Genomic DNA, 21,314 nt, shown 5'->3' with positions numbered 1-21,314 from the left:
TGCCCAGAGAAAACTCTGGCTGTCCCATCCCTGGAAGTGTTCAAGGCCAGGTTAGATGAGTCTTGGAGCAACCTGTGCTAGTGGAAGGTGTCCCTGATGGTACAACCCACCCCAGGAGATGGGAGTAACCCAGGCTTTTGTTAATATATCACTTTGGAGTGCATTAGCATGAAACAACACTGTGGTTTTTAAAATGTGAACATGGATTTGTCTGATGTTTGCTGATATCCACAAAGAATGAAAACCCACATTTTGAGTGAAGTTATGTTGGGCAAAGTTATCAGGATTACACTGGAGACTTCATAGGAGAAAAGTGTCTGCCTGACCTTCAGGGTAGTTTTGGAAACAATATAGACAATGACCAACTGACTATATAAGATTGCTATTTATGCTGCCCTGGGAATGTTAGCTTTCACATCACTTTCATGAACAAAAGTTGAAAGTAGATCTCATTTTATGTTTAAATGTCCTCTAAATTATCTTCCAAAGTGAATTGAAGGATTGAAGAAATTTAACTTGAAGTAAGATCTTGAAAGAAGACACAAAAATTAAAAGAATAATCAAAGATTAAGTGGGAGTAGGAAGGAAGGTGTAATAAGTTCTTATTGTTTGGCCAGAACATTTGAGATAATATATATTTTATTCCTAAAGAAACAGTTACAAGGGATAATTACATTCTGTTTCAGAGAAAAAAATTATTTTCTCAGCTAAGGAAGTATTAGATGAAATTTCCTGATGAGAACAAAGCAGGATGTCCGACTGGACCACTTTAAAAGTGGCTGAAACACTTTAAAATACCTGAAGCAAGATTTTTAATTGAATAAATAAGTTTAAAATAAGCAAGGCAAAATGTAAACCTTAGAAGAAATCAGAGTAATGATTAAAATGCATCACTCAACTCCTCATTATTTACATGGCACAAGCTCTAAAATTTTTATTATGTTGGCATTGCTCATCTACAGATTAATGAAGGACAAAGCAGTGACTACAAATAAAAGTGATAGAATGTCACATTCTGTGCAATTCTCTCACTTTACAGCACTGGAGGCATTTACTCTTCACTTTCTGCCTTCTTGCTGATTTCCCGGCTCTTGGCTCGGAGCTTGTTGACCTGTGACTCTGCAATGTCAGCCCGCTTCTCGGCTTCCTCCAGCTCGTGCTGGATCTTGCGGAACTTGGAGAGGTTGACATTGGACAGCTCCTCCTGGAGATAGGAGGAAGCATAAAACAGGTTTTAAAACAATTCCACTGTAAAACCACTAGGTGAAAATATGAAATAAAGAAAGTGAAATGAAGCAGAGACCTGCTACCACAATGTTGAGACCTACTACCACAATGTTGACCTAGGTTCAAACAGAGCTGCACAGGGGAAAACATCAACACAGAATCCCACTTCCACCTGGATAAAGACTGACTGAACACAGTGATACTCACAGCCTCCTCAGCTTGTCTCTTGTAAGCTTTCACCTTAGTTTGCAGCTTGTCCACCAGATCCTGCAGTCTGAGAACATTTTTCCTATCTTCCTCTGACTAAAGAGAATGACAAGACAGAGAAGCATCTCTTTTACCCTCCTCTACATGAAACAGAGAGTAACATTTATATTTGACATTCCTGCCCAGTAAGACAGAAGTGATAAGTGATATTGTTAAAATGACAAGAAAGATAGTAATCTTCTGGTGCTTTCATTATTCTCCTTTTTCTATGTGAGATTCAGGACAGAGAGAAATCTGTCAGGGCTAAATTTTGGGTTCCAGGAATAAGAGTGTTTCAACTCAAAGAAGGTTCCTGCCTTACCTGGTAGGTGAGTTCCTTCACCCTCCGCTCGTACTTGCGCACGCCCTTCACGGCTTCAGCGCTGCGCTTCTGCTCAGCATCAACCTCCCCTTCCAGCTCCCGCACCTGCAAGGACAAGCCCATCCCTGCAGCTTCCCTGGCAATGTCTCTCCAAGGACATGCTCACTCAGGGACAGCCTGAGCCCTACACACCCTGGCCTCCAGCTTCTGGATCTGCTTCTTCCCTCCCTTCAGTGCCAACTGCTCGGCCTCATCCAGACGGTGCTGCAGGTCCTTCACCGTCTGGTCCAGGTTCTTCTTCATCCTCTCCAGGTGGGCACTGGTGTCCTGCTCCTTCTTCAGCTCTTCTGCCATCATGGCCGCCTGATCAGAGCAAAGGGTCAAAGTCATTTTGGGGCTGGAGATATTTTATGGAGAGTACATTCATCCTCAGCAATGCCAGGAGTGTCCAACTCACATCAGTGATGGCCTTCTTGGCCTTCTCCTCAGCATTGCGGGCTTCCTGGATGGTATCCTCCATTTCACCCTGGATCTGGGCAATGTCTGTTTCCAGCTTCTTCTTGGTATTGATCAGGCTGGTGTTCTGTTGAGCAGCAGCAGAGGTTGATTTTTGTAAGTTAATTATTTGAAATCAAGAACATTACAGGATTTTTAATAATTTGAGACATAATTATGTGGAAAAGCAATACCAGACATTTTCTAGTAAAATTTCATTTCACTGGAAAAAAATATTTTGGTTTTTCTTTCTCCATGTTTCATTAATTTGAAAAAGTGCTCAGGAATATAATCTGTGCTACATCTCATCCACTAAGGCTGGTACAGGAAAATAACAAAAATAGAGTAAGGGAAAAGTCAACAGTGCACACATTTTTTTTCAGCAAAGATCTCTTTTAGTAACATGATGAATAATCCAGAAAAGAGGACTGTCTTCCTCCAAGTTGAGCATCCAATGGTGATTGGAATAAAGCATAAAAGTGTTCACCAAATGACCTCACCTGGCTGTGGAGGAGCTGAACTCTCTCACTTGCATCCAGAAGCTCCTGCTCAGCCACTTTCCTTGACCGCTCCGTCTGCTCCAGGGCTGCCCGCAGCTCCTCAATTTCAGCCTGCAGCAGGTTTGCTCTGCGCTCCACCATGGCCACCTGCTCCTTCAGGTCCTCTTGTGACCTGAGAGCATCATCCAAGTGGATCTGGGTGTCCTGTAGAGCCATTGAACGAAATTATAAGCAGATTTAGAGCTCCTGTGCACTGAAAGTATTTATCAAGATATTTCTCTGCAGGCAATTTCTGTTCAACAGACCTTTAGCACTCCCTGTGTATTTCTCAGGTTCTTCTGTGCCTCTGCAGCCTGGCGGTTGGCATGGCTCAACTGGATTTCTATTTCATTAAGATCTCCCTCCATCTTCTTCTTCAGCCTCAGGGCTTCATTCCTGCTCCTGATCTCAGCATCCAGGGTACTCTGCATGGAGTCCACGACTCGCAGGTGGTTTCTCTTCATCTGTTCAATCTCCTCATCTTTCTCTGCGATCTTCCTGTCAATCTCAGACTTCACTTGGTTGAGCTCAAGCTGCAGGCGCAGGATCTTCCCCTCCTCATGTTCCAGGGAGGCCTGGGAAAGAAAACAGAAGAATACTTTTCAGGTGACAAATGTTGAACTTGAAGCTCTGAGTAAAAAAGAGTGCTATGTTTAGATAATAACTCTACTTTTGTAAGGCCTCTTTTCCACATTTGTCTCGGAATGAGATAAGCAAGATTGAGACCCAAGACACATAAGACAGGAAGAAATAATGCTGCGAACCTCAGCTTCCTCCAGAGCAGCCTGGATTTCAGATTTCTCCTGCTCAATCTGCTTCTTGACTTTCTCCAGCTCATGAATCGCCTTTCCTCCCTCCGCAATTTGCTCAGTGAGGTCGGAAATCTCCTCTGTGAGAACAAAGATCAGTGGCATGGTCAGGCACTGAGCAGAATGGGAAGGGCCCTGTCCCACCAAGGTGACAGGCATCTCTGCAGACCTGCAGGCACAGACCCATGAACAATGGAGGTGATGGCTGATAGTGAGAAAGGCCAGGGAGGAGCAGAGGGACTTACGCTGCAAGTTCTTGTTCTCCCGCTTCATGGTTTCCAGGTGGTCCAAGGACTCCTCATAGGCATTCTTCATCTTGAACAGCTCCGTGCTGAGAGAGCGCGACTCCTTCTGCGAGGCCTCCAGCTCAGCCTGCGTTTCCTCATACTTCTGCTTCCATTCTGCCAGGATCTGAAGAGAAACGGGGTGTGAGTAGGGCTGTGGCCATCATGGGGCCATGCTCTGGCCAGGAGTGCTGGTGCTGGAGGCCAAAAGACCTTGTCAAAGTTCTTCTGCTTCTTATCCAGAGCAGCACAGGCAGCATTGGATCTCTCCACGTCAATCATCAGATCCTCCACTTCATTCTGCAGTCTCTGCTTTGTCTTTTCTAGGGAGGCACATTTGGCATTGACAGCTTCAACATGTTCCTCTGCATCCTGCAGGCGCTGGGCCAGTTTCTTCCTGGGAGGAGACAAGCACAGTGACATGTTTGAGCTTGGATGGTTGTCAGTTCTTTTCTGTCACGAGTTGGTCACTTTAGAGGTTTTGATCCAAATGCTTTCCACAATGTTTTTTATTGTCCATGGGTGCATGCAGCCAACAAGATCTATCACTTCTGTGTCTTTTCACTTAAGGAGGATTAGGCCTGTCTTAGTACTTCTAGCCCTAAAGCCTATGTCTTCCCTTCCAATCTTTGTTTTTCTCTCCCTCCCTCTGTCCCCATTTTTTACAAATACACTATATCCTTGCCTCCATCCCATTCTTATCTTAACCCCCTCTCTGAGATTCCAAATTCCCTTGACCATTTCAGTCTGCTCCAGTCATTTGCCATCCTCTTCCCCACGTACTTGGCCTCCTCGAGCTCCTCCGTGCGCTGAATCGCGTCCGTCTCGTATTTGGTTCTCCACTGGGCCACTTCACTGTTGGCCTTGGACAGGGCTCGCTGCAGCTCCCCCTTGGCCTCCTGCTCCTCCTCATATTGTTCCCGGAGCAAGTCACAGTCGTGGCGAGCAGACTGCAGGGCGTGGGCCAGGGCGTTCTTGGCCTGTGGGAAGGATAGCAGTGTGACAATTTATGGAAATATCCTGGGAGATCTCCTGACAGAAAGGCTGATGGGCACTGATTCTGCTGTGAGTAAATGGCAAGCTACTGAATAAAAATGGGAAGTCTGGGAATCTGCAAAGGAATTAACATGCAGGGAAGGAGGAACAAAACTACTATGGCAAGGCTTGCACTATATTACTTAAGTGGATTTTTCCTCCCTTTCATCTTGTTGATTCTGTAATTTCGTTTGTATCTAAAGCTCCTTCTAGACAGAAGGAATCCAATGGACAACTCAGAATTTGGAGAGCCTTCTTACCTTTATCTCTTCCTCTAGATGCCTTTTGAGTTCCTCAGTCTGTTGAGTGAAAGCCTGTTTTCCTCTTGACAGCTGAGAAATCAGAGCATCTTTCTCATCCACCTGGCGTGAAAATTCACCTGGGAGTGTTCAGATGAGTAAAAAATATTGTTATCATTTACATAAAAGTATTAATCTTGATAATAAATGCCCATATACAAATACTTGGAGTAAAAAACTTACTTCTTTCCTGGATTCCTAATAACTGATACCCACATTTCTTAGAGGCAAGAAATGACGTGTCATGTAAAATCCCACCAGACTTACTCTGCATTAAGCCTTGAGTTTACAGAATGAGTACTGCAGTGCCATCCAGAGGGATTATGGCCCATGGGAATCTCAGGAGGTTTAACAAGGCCAAGCAATCCAGACAAGGCCTCATGTGATGAGTAGGGGGAAAAATCACTCTCTGCTAACCCGTTGGCAATGCTTCTCCTAATGCAACTCAGGATTCTCTCAGCGTTCTGTTGGCCAGCTTCATCACAAAACACTCTTTGGCTCAGTTTCAATTTAGTTCATACTCAATCCTCCAAGACTCCAGGTGAGTTTTACTTTTTTTTTTTTAAAGGACACAGGTAATATACAGTATTGTCTTAAAAACACTAATATCTTACCAGATTCTGTTTGTAGCCGAGCTCTTTGAACACTAAGGTCATTAATTATGCGCTGTTGTTCCTCCTCCTTTGTTTTAATCTCACTGAGCTGATCTTCTAGGGAACGACACATCTTCTCCAGATTTGCCTGTTTGCATGAGGAATGGAAGGAAAGATGTTTAATGGTTCAACTCATAATTTGTGAGAATATGAAGTCTTATAAAGTAAGAAAGAATGATACAGCAGCCAAAATTTCTCAGTTAACTGATATATATTTCCATGAAGTTTGTGTCCCCAGTTCCAACACCTTTATATTCCCTGCCCAGGGTAGGGTGGATGAAATTATATAATTAAATTATTTGAATAATACTGAAATGTTTAAACACACATTGAGGTTGGAAAGTGCAATAATTTATTCTAAACTATGACTAACTAAAATGTCTATGTCAAAATATCAATATCTGATTAGGTTTGAATTGATGAGGAGAAATATCTATGTACCTTGGCTTTGGAGACAGACTCCATGTTGCTGGCCAAGTCGTCAATCTCCATCTTCAGCTCACTCTTCTCCTTCTCCAGCTTCTGCTTCACGCGTTGCAGGTTGTCGATCTGCTCGCCCAGCTCAGCTGTGCTGTCCGCGTGCTTCTTGCGCAGGGCGGCAGCCGTGGCTTCGTGCTGCAGCGTGGCCTCTTCCAGGTCACGGCGCATCTTCTGGAATTCTGCCTCACGCTTCTTGTTCATCTCCACCTGAGCTGCCGTGGCCCCTCCTGCTTCTTCCAGGCGCTCACTGATCTCCTCCAGCTCCCTGGACAGGTCAGCGCGATGCTTCTCTGCTTTAGCGCGAGAGGTTCGCTCTGCCTCAATTTCCTCCTCCAGCTCCTCAATACGGGCCTGCAGAACACCAGGGACCCTTCACACCCGTGCCCTCCTCCTGCCTGAGCTGAGCCTGAGCAAAGCAGGGGAAGGAACACAGACTTACCTGCAGCTCCTTGATCTTCTTCTGAAGTTGCATGCCCAGGGCTTGTTCATCCTCAGTTTTACTTTGGATCTGGCTGATTTCAAAGTCTTTCCTTTGGGCCAAGTGAACCATGTTAGAGCTCAAAGCAAAGAGACAAATGCTGCAGCCCAGCACTCAGGTGCCCCAGAGCCACACTTACTTCTTCAGTTTCTCATCCAGCTGTTGCTTATCATTCTCCAAATCCATGATGCTGTCCTGGGCCAGCTTCAGGTCTCCTTCCAGTTTCCTCTTAGCTCTCTCCAGGTCCATGCGCAGTTTCTTCTCTTGCTCCAGGGACCCTTCCAGCTAAACACAAGACCATCAGGGCTCTGCCAGCCAGGTCAGGCTCCATACCTGTCCCGTTCCTGCTCTATGTCTGTGTGCTTACATCATCCACTTGCTGTTCCAGCTTGCTCTTGGCTTTGGTCAGAGTATTGACTTTGTCTTCCTCTGCCTGCAGGTCATCCAGGGTCTGCTGATGGGCCTCTTGGAGGGCTTTCTTCTCTTTTGTCAGCTTGGCAATGGTCTCATCCAAGGCTGCCATCTCCTCAGTCAGGTTTTTCACCTTTGAGAAGAAAGGGGCAAGCACAGGCAGAAAATGGTGCTTAAAACTTTCTAAGACAAGACTTTCCAAAGTGCAAGTGAGTGGTTCAACCTCATACCTTGTTTTCCGTGGCGTGTTTTTCCTTCTCCACCTTGGCCAGTGTTAGCTCAAGGTCATCAATATCTTTCTTCAGCTCTGAACATTCATCCTCCAGCTTCCTCTTCTTGGCTGTCAGCTCAGCATTCATCTCTTCTTCTTCTTCTGCTCTCTCTGTCAACTCCTTAATTTTGGCTTCCAGCTGGATTTTGGTTTTGATGAGCTGGTCACACCTTTCCTCAGCATCAGCCAAACCATCAGCTTCCTATATAATTAATTTAATAAAACAGTTTTCAACCCGGGACTAGTCTCTCAGATGAACTTTTAGTCTGTAGACATCTTAATGCAATCAGATTTATCCAAATACTTGCTTGTAATTGCAGTTTTAAGGACATTATTGTTGCTACATTCTTATTTCGAGGGAAAAAGGGACCAGTGAACTTTCACACTGTGTTGAAGAAGCAGGGACCATAAATGCTAGAGCTCTTCCTCCTGCAGCTGATTTCACTTTTGATTCTCCAAACAAAATATGTTAGGACCTCCAGACAACCTTAATTGGTCAGTTGATAACATATCGGAACTCTAAAGTATATAAATTTCTATAAAGATTTGATAGAGACTCCAGGATGGCTCCTTTGGTCAGAGCATAGTACTCATAACACCAAGGTTGTGGGTTCAATCCAGATACAGGCCATTCACTTAAGAGCATCATGATCCATCTTGAGACTCTTTCAACTCAGTATATTCTGTCATTCTAATTGCTTCTGTTAGTTACTGTGCAGGATTAAAATGACATACTGCAAACTGTAATATTTGCTGACTGGAAATTGATTATTTCTCTCGTGATTTAAAAGCATAAGGAACCATCTGCAATAATTAATTGCAGATGTAATAAGGTTTCCTGATATTAACTTAGCAATTCTATGTGGTTTTTATTCCTATTTTATGAAATATGTGTATATTTAAAAATAATTGGTATTTTGGGATAATATGTCTTTACTGAGACATTTGGGATGATTTTATATAGGATGTTACAAGTAAAAAAGTTTAGCAATACTCACAGCCTGCACTTGGAGCTGCAGGTCATTTTTCTCCTGCACCAAGGCCACCATTTTCTCCTCAAGCTCCTTCCTCTTTGCCTCAGACTTTGCAAGTTCCTCCTTGGTTTTCTCAAATTCTTCCTTCATGTTGGCCATCTCCTTCTCAGACTCTGCACTCTTCAGCAAGGGCTTGATCTTGAAGAACAGCTTCATCCATGGCCAGTGTTTGACATTCATGAATGAGCGAACATTGTACTGGATGCAGAAGATGGACTCCCTGAAAGGTAATAACAAAACATATTTTGGTACATATTTTTAAATCTATAAAACATATTTAGCAGTATATGTTAGTATATATAACATGAAGTTCAACACATAATACTTCTTAATTGTAGATATATATAGTATCTATATATAGTATATTTGTATGCATATATAGTTCTATATATATGTGTAAAATATTTATCATATATTATTCAATATATATTTCTTAATAATATTTATATCACATTTCATATAGAATATCTATATTTCTACTGAAAACCTTCTAGTGTTATGTAGAGTATCAACCTGTATGGACAATTTTGGAGTCCAGGTGTTTGGCTAATTTTTATGGCCAATGAAAAGGAACACTTCTGTAAGCTGACTCAGTCACTTTTATGAAAATTATCAAAAGGAAGAGGATAATTATCTTATGATAGAAATATGTCTTTCTCTCATTTTATTTAGCAGTGACCTAAAATAATTTCCTTAGACGAGATATCAAGTTTCTCAACATACATATAATATCACTATTTTATGACTTCAACAACAAAGTATTAAAAAAATTGTTTCCCTAAGATGGAATTTTATACTACTTTATCTGTTTTCAGGACATACTTTCATATTGGCAAACTAAATTAAGGAAAAATAAATTAGACTTTTTGTGAAGCAGCTTATTGTCAGTTTTGTTCATGCCATTAGTATCTGATAACAATTGTCCCAGCAAGCCAAGTAAATATCTACCTCCTCTCCATCATTTTCTTGAACTCCACCCTCATCAGGTAACCCCTACACATGGCCTGGGTGCGGGTGATGAGCTCTGCCAGCTTCTCATCCCTCATCTCCTCCAGGAGTCCCAGCAGCCCAGCTTTGAAGAACACCTTGAGAGAGGCAATGATGCAGAACATCACTGTCAGGTAGAGAGAGCAAAGCCCAGGCAGGCAGTGAATGGGGTGTTTGTACCTTGGTGTGTCCAAATTTGTACTGGGTGTGGTCTACATCAATTGACCCAAGGAGCTTCTCAGAAGCCTTCTTGCTATCGATGAACTGTCCCTCAGGGATGGCACTGGCATTAAGCACCTTGTACCTGTGGAATCAAAGGAAGATAAGGCATAAATAATAGACCTTCGAAAATGTCTTTTCTTTTTTTTCTAAGTAGCTATAGAAAGAACCTAAATTACTCACTTGGACAAATTACTTCTCTATATCTAAATATATATAATTGTATACCTAAAGGCAACTTCCACAGTATTTAAAACAATTAGGAAATGCAAATGATTCAGCATTTGTTGATATGGTGGAGGGTGATGAAACATAATCTAACCTCTGTTTGAAGTCAGCATAGAGGATTCTGCTGGGGAACCCTTTCCTGCAAATCCTGATCCCTTCCAGCACGCCGTTACAGCGCAGCTGGTGCAGCACCAGCTCGTGCTCCATGGCACCTAATCAATCACAGAATGAAATTGTGTCATTTCACTGCACAGAGAAGATCAGATATATCACATCTCTGAACTTTAACAACTTACCAGGTGTTTTTGTTTCATTAGGAATAAGGCACCGCACAAAATGGGGATGTGTGCTTCTCAAATTGCTCATCAGCTTGTTTAAATTTTCCTTAGGAGCAATAACAAAGCCTTGAGTTTAGAAGTGTCACTTACACAATCTCAATACCAGGTGAACATTAAAACACCGCAATAAAACCATGAAAAGTAATTTTTTTACAAAACTTTTGGACAGTTCTGAAAGAATACTTCCCAATATTCAATAAGAAGTCCTCTTTACTAGAAGCAAATTATTTTATCCTTTCTGAACACAAAGATATATTAGATCAATCTAAGGCATTCCTGCACTGAATCTTCTGTTTTTCTTTTCATAATGTGGTAAGTTTAGAATGACTATTCTACAGTACCCGGAAGAGAGCCGAGACGGTCTGGAAAGAAGAACCCTTCTTCTTGGCGCCCTTCTTGCCACCACCACCACTGCTCTCTAAAAAATAATAATTTTTAAAAATACAGATATAAATAATAAATAATAATATAATATAAATATTATTTTTATAATAATAAAGAAGTGAACAACAAAAGCACACAGAATCTGAAAAAACTTATATGTTCATCTTAAAAAAATCTAGCAAAAATAATAATATGATCAAAATTTGCTAACTCAGATTGTGGTTAAAGTTACAATAAGAAACTTGAATTTTTCAGATGATAGTAGAAGGAAATCTCATGACATCAAGCTGAAATTTAGAAAATGCAGTTGGGAAAAAGAACATGAAATTTTGCATAGAAAGATATTTGAGGAACTAAACTAATAGCTAGTAAATACACCGAATGTTTATGTATCCTTATGTCTAAGGGTATGCATAAATTTAACAGCACATTGATACATTTCACGGCACTCAATGAAGTATTTGAGAATGGTCCATATTGCAGAAATTTGGCTTCTCAGCTAGACTGCCTTGCTCTAGTTCAGCTGCCTCGTTCTAAAACCTACACCTCTATTAAGGTCTCTAGGGAGCAGTAACATCCTTTATTAGACTGAGATCCAAAATGTAGATGAGATTTTGGGTTTTCAGTTTTAGAAATGTAAATATAATTGCAAAATATTATTACAACATTTTAATTTCTTTTTCTGGAAATTGCAGTAGAATTGATTTGAAAGAAATCACCTGCTTCTGCCCCACCAGCAGATGCAAAAAGCAAGGCCAGAGTCTTCAAGGATGACTTCTGATACAGCCCCACAACAGTTTCATTCAGTGGGTCCTTGTTCTTCTCCAGCCACCCAGTGATGTTGTAGTCCACTGTGCCAGCGTAGTGCACCAGGGAGAAGTGGGCCTCAGCCTTGCCTTTGCCAGGTTTGGGCTTCTGGAAGTTGTTGGACTTGCCCAGGTGCTGGTCATAGAGCTTGTTCTTGAAAGAGGTGTCAGTTGCCTTGGGGAACATGCACTCCTCTTCCAGGATGGAGAAGATGCCCATGGGCTGGGAAGAATAGCAACATGTGAAGGAAGTGTGGAAAGAAGAAACAGAGGCAATGTATGCAAGAAAGAGGAATGGAAGATAAAAGTTATACCAAAAAATCCTCCTCAGTGTGTGTAATCTTACGTTTCTCAGAAAGGTCATTTTGTTAGTGGATATGCCATCAGTTATACAAAACCTTATAAGATTCAGGGTTGGGATGTAATAAAGATCTAGCATGTAAAAATTAATTTTGTACGTTTGGTGAAAGTGGAAAGCAAAATGAATGAAAGTAGTACCAGTCAGATATAAGGAAGAGTTTAAATTTCCTATATGCTCTTTCTTTAAAACACGACAGAAAATTTCTTAAGAAACATTAATATAGAGATTTTATAACTGAAAAACTATTAAGTATGTGGGGGTCAATAACCTTCTCAATGAGCTCAATGCAGGCAGCCAGGTCCATGCCAAAGTCAATGAACTCCCATTCAATTCCCTCCTTCTTGTACTCCTCCTGCTCCAGCACGAACATGTGGTGGTTGAAGAACTGTTGCAGTTTCTCATTGGTGAAGTTGATGCACAGCTGCTCCAGGCTGTTGAACTGCAGAAGGCAAATTTACTTACTTGTGAATGTCAGTTCCAGGAACACCTTCTGTCTTCCAGTAAGCTTTATTCTTATCCCGTTAAGGTCTCCAGGACTGGAATCTTGAATTTCTAGTGCTGGAACTGGACAGGTGTCTTGCATATTCCATCCTCTAATATATCTAACCTTTTAGGCTCTGGCACTATCTCAACATATTTCTAAGCTCTGAATCGATCTACAGAGCTTAGTCCAAGTCTAGCTTTTAATTTGTTTTAATTTGTGTACAAGACCTCTGTATTCCCAAGCATTCATAGGAAATCTGGCTTTAGCATTAACAAAATTGTCCTTTAAAAAGACATATATTAATTTCCTCAGAGTCTCTCTTTGCTATTATTTATCAGCTGTTCAACAGTTTTCAATGCATTTTTCACTTCTTCATTCAACAACAAACATCTACAAATACATACAGCTCTGGGGATTGCTGCATGCAATGAGAACCAGAAGGATGCCATTCCTAGAGGAAAGGCAGGATTATCTGATAAATAGAAATAACCCATAATTGAAATAAAGCACACCCCAACCCCAAAATATTCAAATTTCCCAATGCCTCTTCCACTAAAGCTTTACAGAGATCCTTCTCTTACATCAAAGATCTCGAAGCCAGCAATGTCCAGGACACCAATGAAGTACTGCCTGGGCTGCTTCGTGTCCAGCTGCTGGTTGATGCGAACAACCATCCACAGGAACATCTTCTCAAACACAGATTTTGCCAAGGCACCCACTGAATTGTACACCTAAGAAAAAGTTAAAGGAAAGCTATGATCTGCAGCAGAAGAGGAAGATTGAAATTTTTCATTCAAGTCTTTTTTTTTTTCCTATTTTCACTTGTCTCTTACCTGCTGCACAGTTTGGCCCTTGGTCACGTATTCATTCCCCACCTTGACTCGGGGGTAGCAGAGGGCCTTGAGCAGGTCTGCTGAGTTCAGACCCATCAGGTAGGCAGCCTTGTCAGCAACTAAGGAAATGAGCATAGAGCAGGATCAGATATTAGCTCTCCAGTGAAAGGGTCTTGCAGTAATTCAGATTTCTACAGAAGCCTAATGTATGTTACCATGTCCTTTAAAATATTCTAGTTTTTCTTACTTGCTTTTTTTTTCTGATTTAACCCATATGATTAATAAAGGTAAATATTATGCCAGTACTTTTACAATGAACATGCAAGAGAATAAAAAGACAAAAGGACCAAGGGCCATGAAAATGGCAGATCAAACAGTCGCAATTTCTGAATAAACAGAATGGGAAAGTGGTTGGTATTCAAGTACACTGAACTGAAAATAGTAGTCAGTGAAACTCTCCTGTCATTGGAGAGAGAGATACTAGATTAGTGAGGTATAATGCTGAAGGTATGACGATGATATCTTGTACAACTTTCATAGTCGGAATATATTGTCCCTAAGGATAAATATCAAACACATTAAGTCTTTCCCAGCTCCCATTTTATCTGCATCTAGATTAACAAATACAAGCACCATAGCACAGCAGATAATCTGTCATCACTTTCCAATTTGCTGTCTGTCTTGTCCCATGGTAAAGCTGATAGCAAGCACCAGTACTATTTACAGAGCTCTTCAATGTGAGAAGGCCAAACCTCATTATATAAGATTTATACACAGATGCTAATGTTGAGCTGCTTTTATGTGTTATTTCCAACAAGACATTTAAGGCACATTCATACTAGAAAGACGAAACAAGAAGAAAATTTCAGTTTTGTAGATATATATGTATGTATACGCACACTGTGGTTGTATATAGGCTACTCTGCTATAATTATATAATTATTCATTAGTGCTTGAGAGATGTTCCTGGTTCTGTGTCAGGTCTAGGAAGTTCCCATTAAAAGCAAAGTTTGCGTTACTTTTGCCTGACTCCTACTCTGACAGAAAACAGAAGCATGCTTTAGGAGTCACTGGACTTAGTTTTTTCCTTTGTTCAAAACAGTCTACAGGTTCCACTGAGTTGTGTTCCTCCAGAGAAGTTCTCTGGCTAGACCCACTGCTATTCTACAATATTGACACTGGGGAAAGGCACAGGCTGAGTCAATCATTCTGACCCTCACGTGCTGACTTCAGCTCAGTGAGTGTTCACTGGTCTCCCGTGCTCTGGGATGGGTTGTGCTGGTACCTTCTGTGCCATCAGGCTCTGCCTGCTCCTCTCGTTGTTTCTGCTTGAACTTCAGGTTCCCATAGTGCATGACAGCCCCTGTCAGCTTGTAGATGGCTGTTTTCTCATCAGCACTGAAGCCCAGGATGTCAATGGCACTCTGACAAAAGAGTTGTTATGGTGAGTACCCCAACTGTTAAAGGTCAGAGAAATTAAGCTTCAAGTGAGAGAACTTCTGCTACTTACATCGGTGGCCATCAGCTCCTCCTGGTCGTTAATGCTGGGAACTGTGATCTCACCCTGACTCACATACAGATAGTCATAGGGGTTGGTGGTGATCAGTAACATCTCTGAAAAGAAGGGCAAACCCAATCCAGGTCAAATGCAATTGGCACAGAAAGGAATTCAAAGGTGTTCCATGACCTTTGCATGGAGGAGTTGGTCATCTTTCCTACCAATTAGTTCTGGCTTCCTGTTGGACATGATCTGATAAAAGATGTGGTAGCTCCTTTCCGCCTTGAGCTGGAAAGTGACTCTGGACTTCTCCAGCAGATCTGGTGAGGAAGGTGGGACACGGTCAAGCACAAGAAGTGGGGAAGGCTGGAGGAAAGGGAGATCGGGCCAGAAGGGTCTTACATGTTTCAATGTCAGCAGAAGCCAGTTTGCCTGTGGCACCAAAATGGATTCTGATGAATTTACCCTGAAAGCAGCAGGAAAGTCAATTGAGATTTATTTTGCCAATCTGGACAGCAAGAATATTCAAAATGGTGTTGACAGTAGTGGCAAGTAATAACTCACAAAGCGTGAGGAGTTGTCATTCCTCACGGTCTTGGCATTTCCAAAGGCCTCCAGCAGTGGGTTGGCACTGATGATTTGATCCTCAAGTGTCCCCTGAAACAGATGTCTTCTTGTCATGATCTAGCTCATCAAGAAATTGGATAGTTGCAGGTTTCTAGCCCTGGGACCTCACCTGCATTTTGCCTGAGGTCTGCTCCTCCTTCTTCTTCTCTCCACTAGCTGCAATTGTTGCAAAGTACTGGATGACACGCTTGGTGTTCACAGTCTTCCCGGCCCCGGATTCTCCGCTGCCAAAGCCAAGAGAGAAGCAGAGGGTGCGTGGTCAGGCAGGAGGGGCCCTGGCACCGGGCAGCCCCACAGGGACACTCACAGGGGGTGTACGTACGTGATCAGGATGGACTGGTTCTCCCGATCTGTGAACAAGGCAGAAACATGGTACTTAAAACTCAATGAATAACAGAGAAAGAATGAAACATATATAAGTTTAATGTTTAGCCTGATGTCAGCTTGACCTAAACAAGCAAATCTTTTCAAAGCACATCACTGAGTGCAGAGATATCTTTCATTTAACGCAGTGGAAACAATGCTATGAAGATAGTAAACTCCAACAGATGTGTGTGTCAGAGACAAGATAGGAATGAAAAAGTCTTCACTTTGCTGAGACAGAGTTTTCCTTCAGAGAATCTAATGGTCCAATGCCCCTGAGGCAGACAGAGCCACTCACCAGTCAGCATGAACTGATAGGCGTTGTCAGAGATGGAGAAGATGTGTGGAGGGGCCTCCTGGCGCTTCTTGCCTCGGTAGGCCAACACCACCTCGGGGTTGTACACCGGCAGCCACTTGTAGGGGTTGACAGTGACGCAGAAGAGACCCGAGTAGGTCTGTGAGGAAGGGACACAGCACTCAGGCTTGCCCTGAGCCTGGCCCAGCAGCTCCTGAGGCTGCCCAGAGGAAGCTGCTGCTGCCACTTACGTAGATCATCCAGGCTGCGTAACGCTCTTTGAGGTTGTACAGCACGGCGGGTTCGTGGAGGTGGGTCATCATGGCCATGTCCTCGATTTTGTCATACTTGGGAGGGTTCATGGAGAAGATTTGATCTTCTTTCACGGTCAGGGTCTGTCAGAGGGCAGGAAGGTAAGGCCAGAAGGTAAGAGGGCATGTCATCTAAGAGCCGGAGTGGGAATGTACTGTTTTTTGTAAATTTAGCATTTTACCCACCTCTCCCCCTTCAGTCTTGACCGTGATTTTTCCTGGTTCCCTGCTCTGAATTGTACTCTTCACATAGGACTCCTTTGCATGTACCACAAAGACAGATGACTTGGCATCAAAAGGTTTGTTCTGGGCCTCAATTCTCTCCTTCTCTGACTTTCGGAGGTAAGGAGCAGCCTCCCCAAAGATGGCCATCTCAGCGTCCGTAGACATGGCTGCTGCTTGCTACACGTAACGCAGCAAGTATCTGTGAGGATAGAGAATATATTAAAATAGAGTGTGATGGAATGAACACTCTTATAGCATATTTTATTGTTCTTCCTTAGGTATCAACTAAATTCCTTTTTCATTTTCTGCTAATTCAGAGTTCTCTTCTGCAAGTTTTTTATTTATTATTATTATTAGTTTCTGTGGTCAGATTGTTAGTCATACTGGACAATTGCATTTACAGAAGAATGCTTTCTGTGTTTTTATATTTGGGGTCCCAGCAGAGGAAGGACATGGAGCTGTTCGAGTGAATCCAGAGGAGGCCATGGAGATGCTCCAAGGGATAAAGCCCCTCTGCTCTGAAAAAAGGCTGTGAGAGCTGGGGTAGTTCAGCCTGGAGAAGAGAAGACTCCAAGGAGACCTTCCAGCAACCTTTCATTACCTAAACAAGTTCCAAGACACTCAAAGGGGAACTTTAGACAAAAGCCTGAAGCAACAGGACAAAGAGGAACAGTTCACAACTGAAATAGGATGAGTTTAGATCAAATATTAGGAAGAATAATTTTTACAACAAAAAAAAAAATTACTTTGCCTTCTTAGCCAAAGACAAACTTCATGACACAAATTGGTGTTATCAATTCAAGTGAATGGGTGGAATTTCCTGACTGGTTTTGTCCATAACAACATGTTTTTCCACTTGATTAATATGTTATAACTCAAATGAGACCATTCCATAACTCCATGTTAAATGGGACCATTCCATAACTCCATGTTATAACCCAAATGAGACAAAATAATCATGAAAGTTTGAAAAATTGTGCCAGATTTTCACCAGCAATTTTAACACTGCTTATATTATCTCACATTTTCTTACAAGATTCCTAATAGGAATAATACTAACTCTTCCTAGGAGGAATAAGATGGCTATATTATATATCCTAGTATATACTATGTCAGTATATATATTATGTTATTATATATTACATAATATTCGTTTATATTTGTATATTATACCTATACTGTACATTGTGTTATTTTATAGAGACTGGATGCTTTTCTCAGAATATATCCTTCTGATACTATCAAAAACTATAATATATATTGTAGTTTAGTAAACATTAATATATGTATGTAATGTGTCAGCAAACTGACTTTTAAAAGCATTAAACTATTTTCTTTCGATTGTTTTGTTTGACATTTCCTGAAATTAATGCTATGCTAACTCTCCTTCACTGATTCAAAGCATGCTGGTTATATTCCTTACGAGATTGCTTGTTGACATTTTATAATTTTGAGGGATATATTCTAGTGACAACATTTGATAAAATTAATATAAATTACTGTAGAAAGTAAACACAAATAGTTTATTTTCCTCAGTGTAAATATTTAAAACTGGATTTAGTGCAGTTTCGTCTCTCTTCTTCCAGTTATCCAACTAGGTATAATCCTTTATTCAGTTCCTTATGATTACAAATATTTGCTTATATAATTTTGTCACAATTAGGCAATACTTTCAGAGGCAGAAACAAGCCTATAAGGAAGCTCAGACTGAAATGCTTGCTTTTAGCATTTTGATACTTTGATACACAAAATTCTAACCATGTTCCTCAAGTTTCCATGTGAAAAAAGAACATATTAACATTATTTAAATATATATTTCTTTTCCTGTTGCTTCACAGTCAGTGCCATTGACCCTTGATATTTTATATAAATGCAAGAACCCCTTCCCAAATAATTGGAAATTATTATAATTATTATAATTTGAATTTATGATGGGTTGTTTTTGTTGTTTTTTTTCCCTCAGGACAGTTTCTCCAGGAACTGGTATCTACTAGAGATCCCTGGGGAGAGTGTGGGCAATGCTGCAGTGATCAGTACTTTAAAGATCACAATCTTTAAGAATCTTGTGGCAAAAATAACATCAATCCAGCCCAATTCTCATACTGCATTTATACAATGGACACAAATATAATGACTACTAGGATTTCCAGCATACCTGCATAGAAGCCCTGCCTTACAGCAACTCTACCTGTCCCTAAAAAAGTGAATAAATCAAGACCTTACCTTTTGTGAGACAAAGGATTGCAGATTGGAAGACAGACAATATTAAGAAACAGAATTAGTAACTTTCTTCTTACTGCTGCACCCCAGGCAAAATTGATAGACTGAAAACAAATGGATGGTTGGAAAGCAGACTGAAAATCCCAGCTGACACTGGCAGACCCCCATTGAACAAATGTGAGCATCCGTAGGAATGCACTGGAACTTGTGGAATGCAGAGCCAGTTTCCCTTCATTCCCGACCTCCCTAGTCCCAAGCCCTGAAACTCTTACCTTAGAGATTTCTGAGAAAGGACAAGACACACAGATCTCAGGGCACTTTTATAGGATCTGATCTGCATATGTAGCCACCACCTCCTCTTTCTTAGGTCAAAACATTTCTGGCAATCTTAACTCCTAACAGAATTGCAATTCATATTAGAAGTGAATGGATATAATTAGACATAACAGGTCTGTGAATCAATGTCCTATAAATAATTTGACAAGAAAGCATGAGAAGGGGGGGAAGTGGGAGGGTGTGCTAAAGAAGATGAAAGGGGCTTCATCGGTTCTGTAATCCATCAGATGCTGACTCGCACAGAAAAAGTGAAGAGTAAGAGCCAGTGTGTGTCGTAGGAAACCTGTGGGGATGGCAAGAAGTCACAGGCTCCTGCCTGCTGCAAGCACTCAGAGTCATCAGTGTGGAAAAGCAGGAGGGGTCCTACTGAGAGGCAGGGATATTGCTAGAGGAAGAAAATTCCGATGCAGGAGGAAGCATCTGAAAAGGAACAGAAGTTGTGGAAGTGAGAATCAAGAGATGATAAGAATGACCAAGGACTAGAATGGAGCAAAGCCAAAGCAAGTGAAGGAGGGAAGAATGAGTCTGAATGTAGTGATAAGGAGGGATATGTGAATAAAGAAGAGGAAGTCCCTGGAGGTGTTTAAGAAAAGGCTGGATGAAGCACTCAGTGCCATGGTTTAGTTGATAAGGTGGTGTTAGGTAAGGTTGCACTCAATGATCTCAAAGGTCTTTTCCAACCTAGTTGATTCTGTGATTCTGTGAAGTAAATAGAGATGTGATTCCAGTCGGCTAACAGCAAGTCAGCATGGACAAAAGAAGCAATAAAAGACCAGAACAAGTTTAGCCTAAAGATAAAACCTTCAAAGCCTGAGGTCATCAAGTTAAGTCCCAGACAAAAGGCACAGGAATCAAATTCTTGTTTTTGGAGCTGAAGGTTTTCAAAGATCATATGAACAGCACTATGGAAGCGTTGTACTGAACTTAAGAGATATATCCCATTGGAATCAGGAGAGATGGCTGCTGTCTTAACATAGGGTAATCATTCAACATTACTTTTGCAAAATAAGTGTGCTAAGAAAGATTTCATAAACTTACATCCTCTAAACTAGAGTCAGTCATACCCTGTGCTGCTCAGGAAGACGGGCAACTATTTTTAGAGAGATCTCAACCTCATGATAGTTTGTGTAAAAGCCAATCTACTGTTCTGATCTCTGGGATATCCCTTACCCAGATTAAGGAGGGAACATGTTTTATGTTCACAAAGATCAGAGTGCTGAAGAGAACAGTGGATTCACTTTACTGAGAAGCAATTTCCTCCCCATGCAACAGATCTGGATTTGTTCAGCATTTGGGGGTGTTTGGTTTTGCGTTGTTTTTGTTTTTTTCAGCGTGGTCTTTTTGGCTGGTTGGTTTGCTGGGATTTTTTTGTTTGTGTTTTTGGGTTTGTTCGTTTGTTTGTTTCCTTTCATGTGTTGGTCTTCACTTTCCAAACTACAGTTCCTACCACAAACAAGGGAATCTGAAGTGAGTCACATCTCAGCAGCTTCACCTGTCCCTCAGCATATTGCCTCCCCAATTACAGAACCAGTTGTGCTCCTGTATCTCTTAGCATCTCCTACTCAGAGGTCTGGATAAGAAAGTGAGGTAATTCCTTCCTCCTCTTCTCTCAGCTGTCTGTGTCTCTGTGATGGCACTGTAATCCTGGGTGTAGGAAGGAGATTGACAGACATCAGTTTCATGGTTGGAGCAAATCGCTTGGATAGGCCTGGCTTTTGCAATAACCAGATTCCCTTTTGCACCTGCCTGCATATCACTCTGCGTAGTTACAGTTCAAGGCTCTGGTGGAGGCTTCCCATCTCTCCTGTTGTGCCCAGCCAGTGTCTTGCTCCCACTATTCCCCTCCCTGCCTCGCACAGCTCCCCTCCCATGCCCTGCTTTTGCAGCAGAAGGAACTGGATGTAGGTGAGCAGCTACATGGGGAAATACAAATGCATTAGCATTAGCAGAACAAGTTTTTGCCTCTTGTGCTTCGTTGGCAGAGGCCCCTTTTGGTTAATGCATTTTGAAATGGCCTTTGTGGTGGGCAGGAGCCTTGTGAAGCCCCACCTCCAGCCAGGGTCTATTCACACAAGGGTTCTGGCACAGCAAGAAACCTATGGATGGAGGAGAAATGCAATGTGCTGGAAGAGCAGAAAAGAGCTTTTTGCTGCTCAGCTCAAGTGCAGTTCACTCATTCACCCTGCTACCTTTTCTGAAACGCAGCTGGGACAAAA

The 21,314-nt window shown here is 41.8% G+C and overlaps 1 protein-coding gene across 1 annotated transcript; it reads right to left on the bottom strand.

Moving 5' to 3' along the window:
- Positions 1-905: 905 nt before the first annotated feature.
- LOC105760990 (myosin-1B) lies at positions 906-19,134 on the bottom strand. The gene is made up of 39 exons (XM_030287495.4): positions 19,035-19,134; positions 16,504-16,741; positions 16,258-16,401; positions 16,010-16,166; positions 15,671-15,698; positions 15,458-15,572; positions 15,286-15,378; positions 15,124-15,187; positions 14,943-15,041; positions 14,734-14,837; positions 14,509-14,647; positions 13,224-13,342; positions 12,972-13,121; positions 12,175-12,345; positions 11,459-11,768; positions 10,697-10,773; positions 10,314-10,401; positions 10,112-10,229; positions 9,751-9,874; positions 9,532-9,668; positions 8,548-8,803; positions 7,509-7,751; positions 7,235-7,411; positions 7,007-7,152; positions 6,829-6,919; positions 6,351-6,740; positions 5,871-5,997; positions 5,218-5,336; positions 4,706-4,902; positions 4,136-4,319; positions 3,884-4,049; positions 3,594-3,718; positions 3,096-3,404; positions 2,791-2,994; positions 2,253-2,378; positions 1,988-2,158; positions 1,796-1,900; positions 1,435-1,530; positions 906-1,204 (listed from the first exon to the last, which is right to left on the bottom strand). The coding sequence occupies exons 2-39, from the start codon at positions 16,705-16,707 to the stop codon at positions 1,052-1,054; spliced, it is 5,826 nt and encodes a 1,941-aa protein (XP_030143355.4). The 5' UTR covers positions 16,708-16,741; positions 19,035-19,134; the 3' UTR covers positions 906-1,051.
- Between the last annotated feature and the right edge of the window lie 2,180 nt (positions 19,135-21,314).

This window comes from Taeniopygia guttata, chromosome 18 (assembly GCF_048771995.1).
Source record: "Taeniopygia guttata chromosome 18, bTaeGut7.mat, whole genome shotgun sequence".
Lineage (NCBI taxonomy): Eukaryota > Metazoa > Chordata > Aves > Passeriformes > Estrildidae > Taeniopygia > Taeniopygia guttata.
This window is presented reverse-complemented; position numbering and strand designations above follow the sequence as displayed.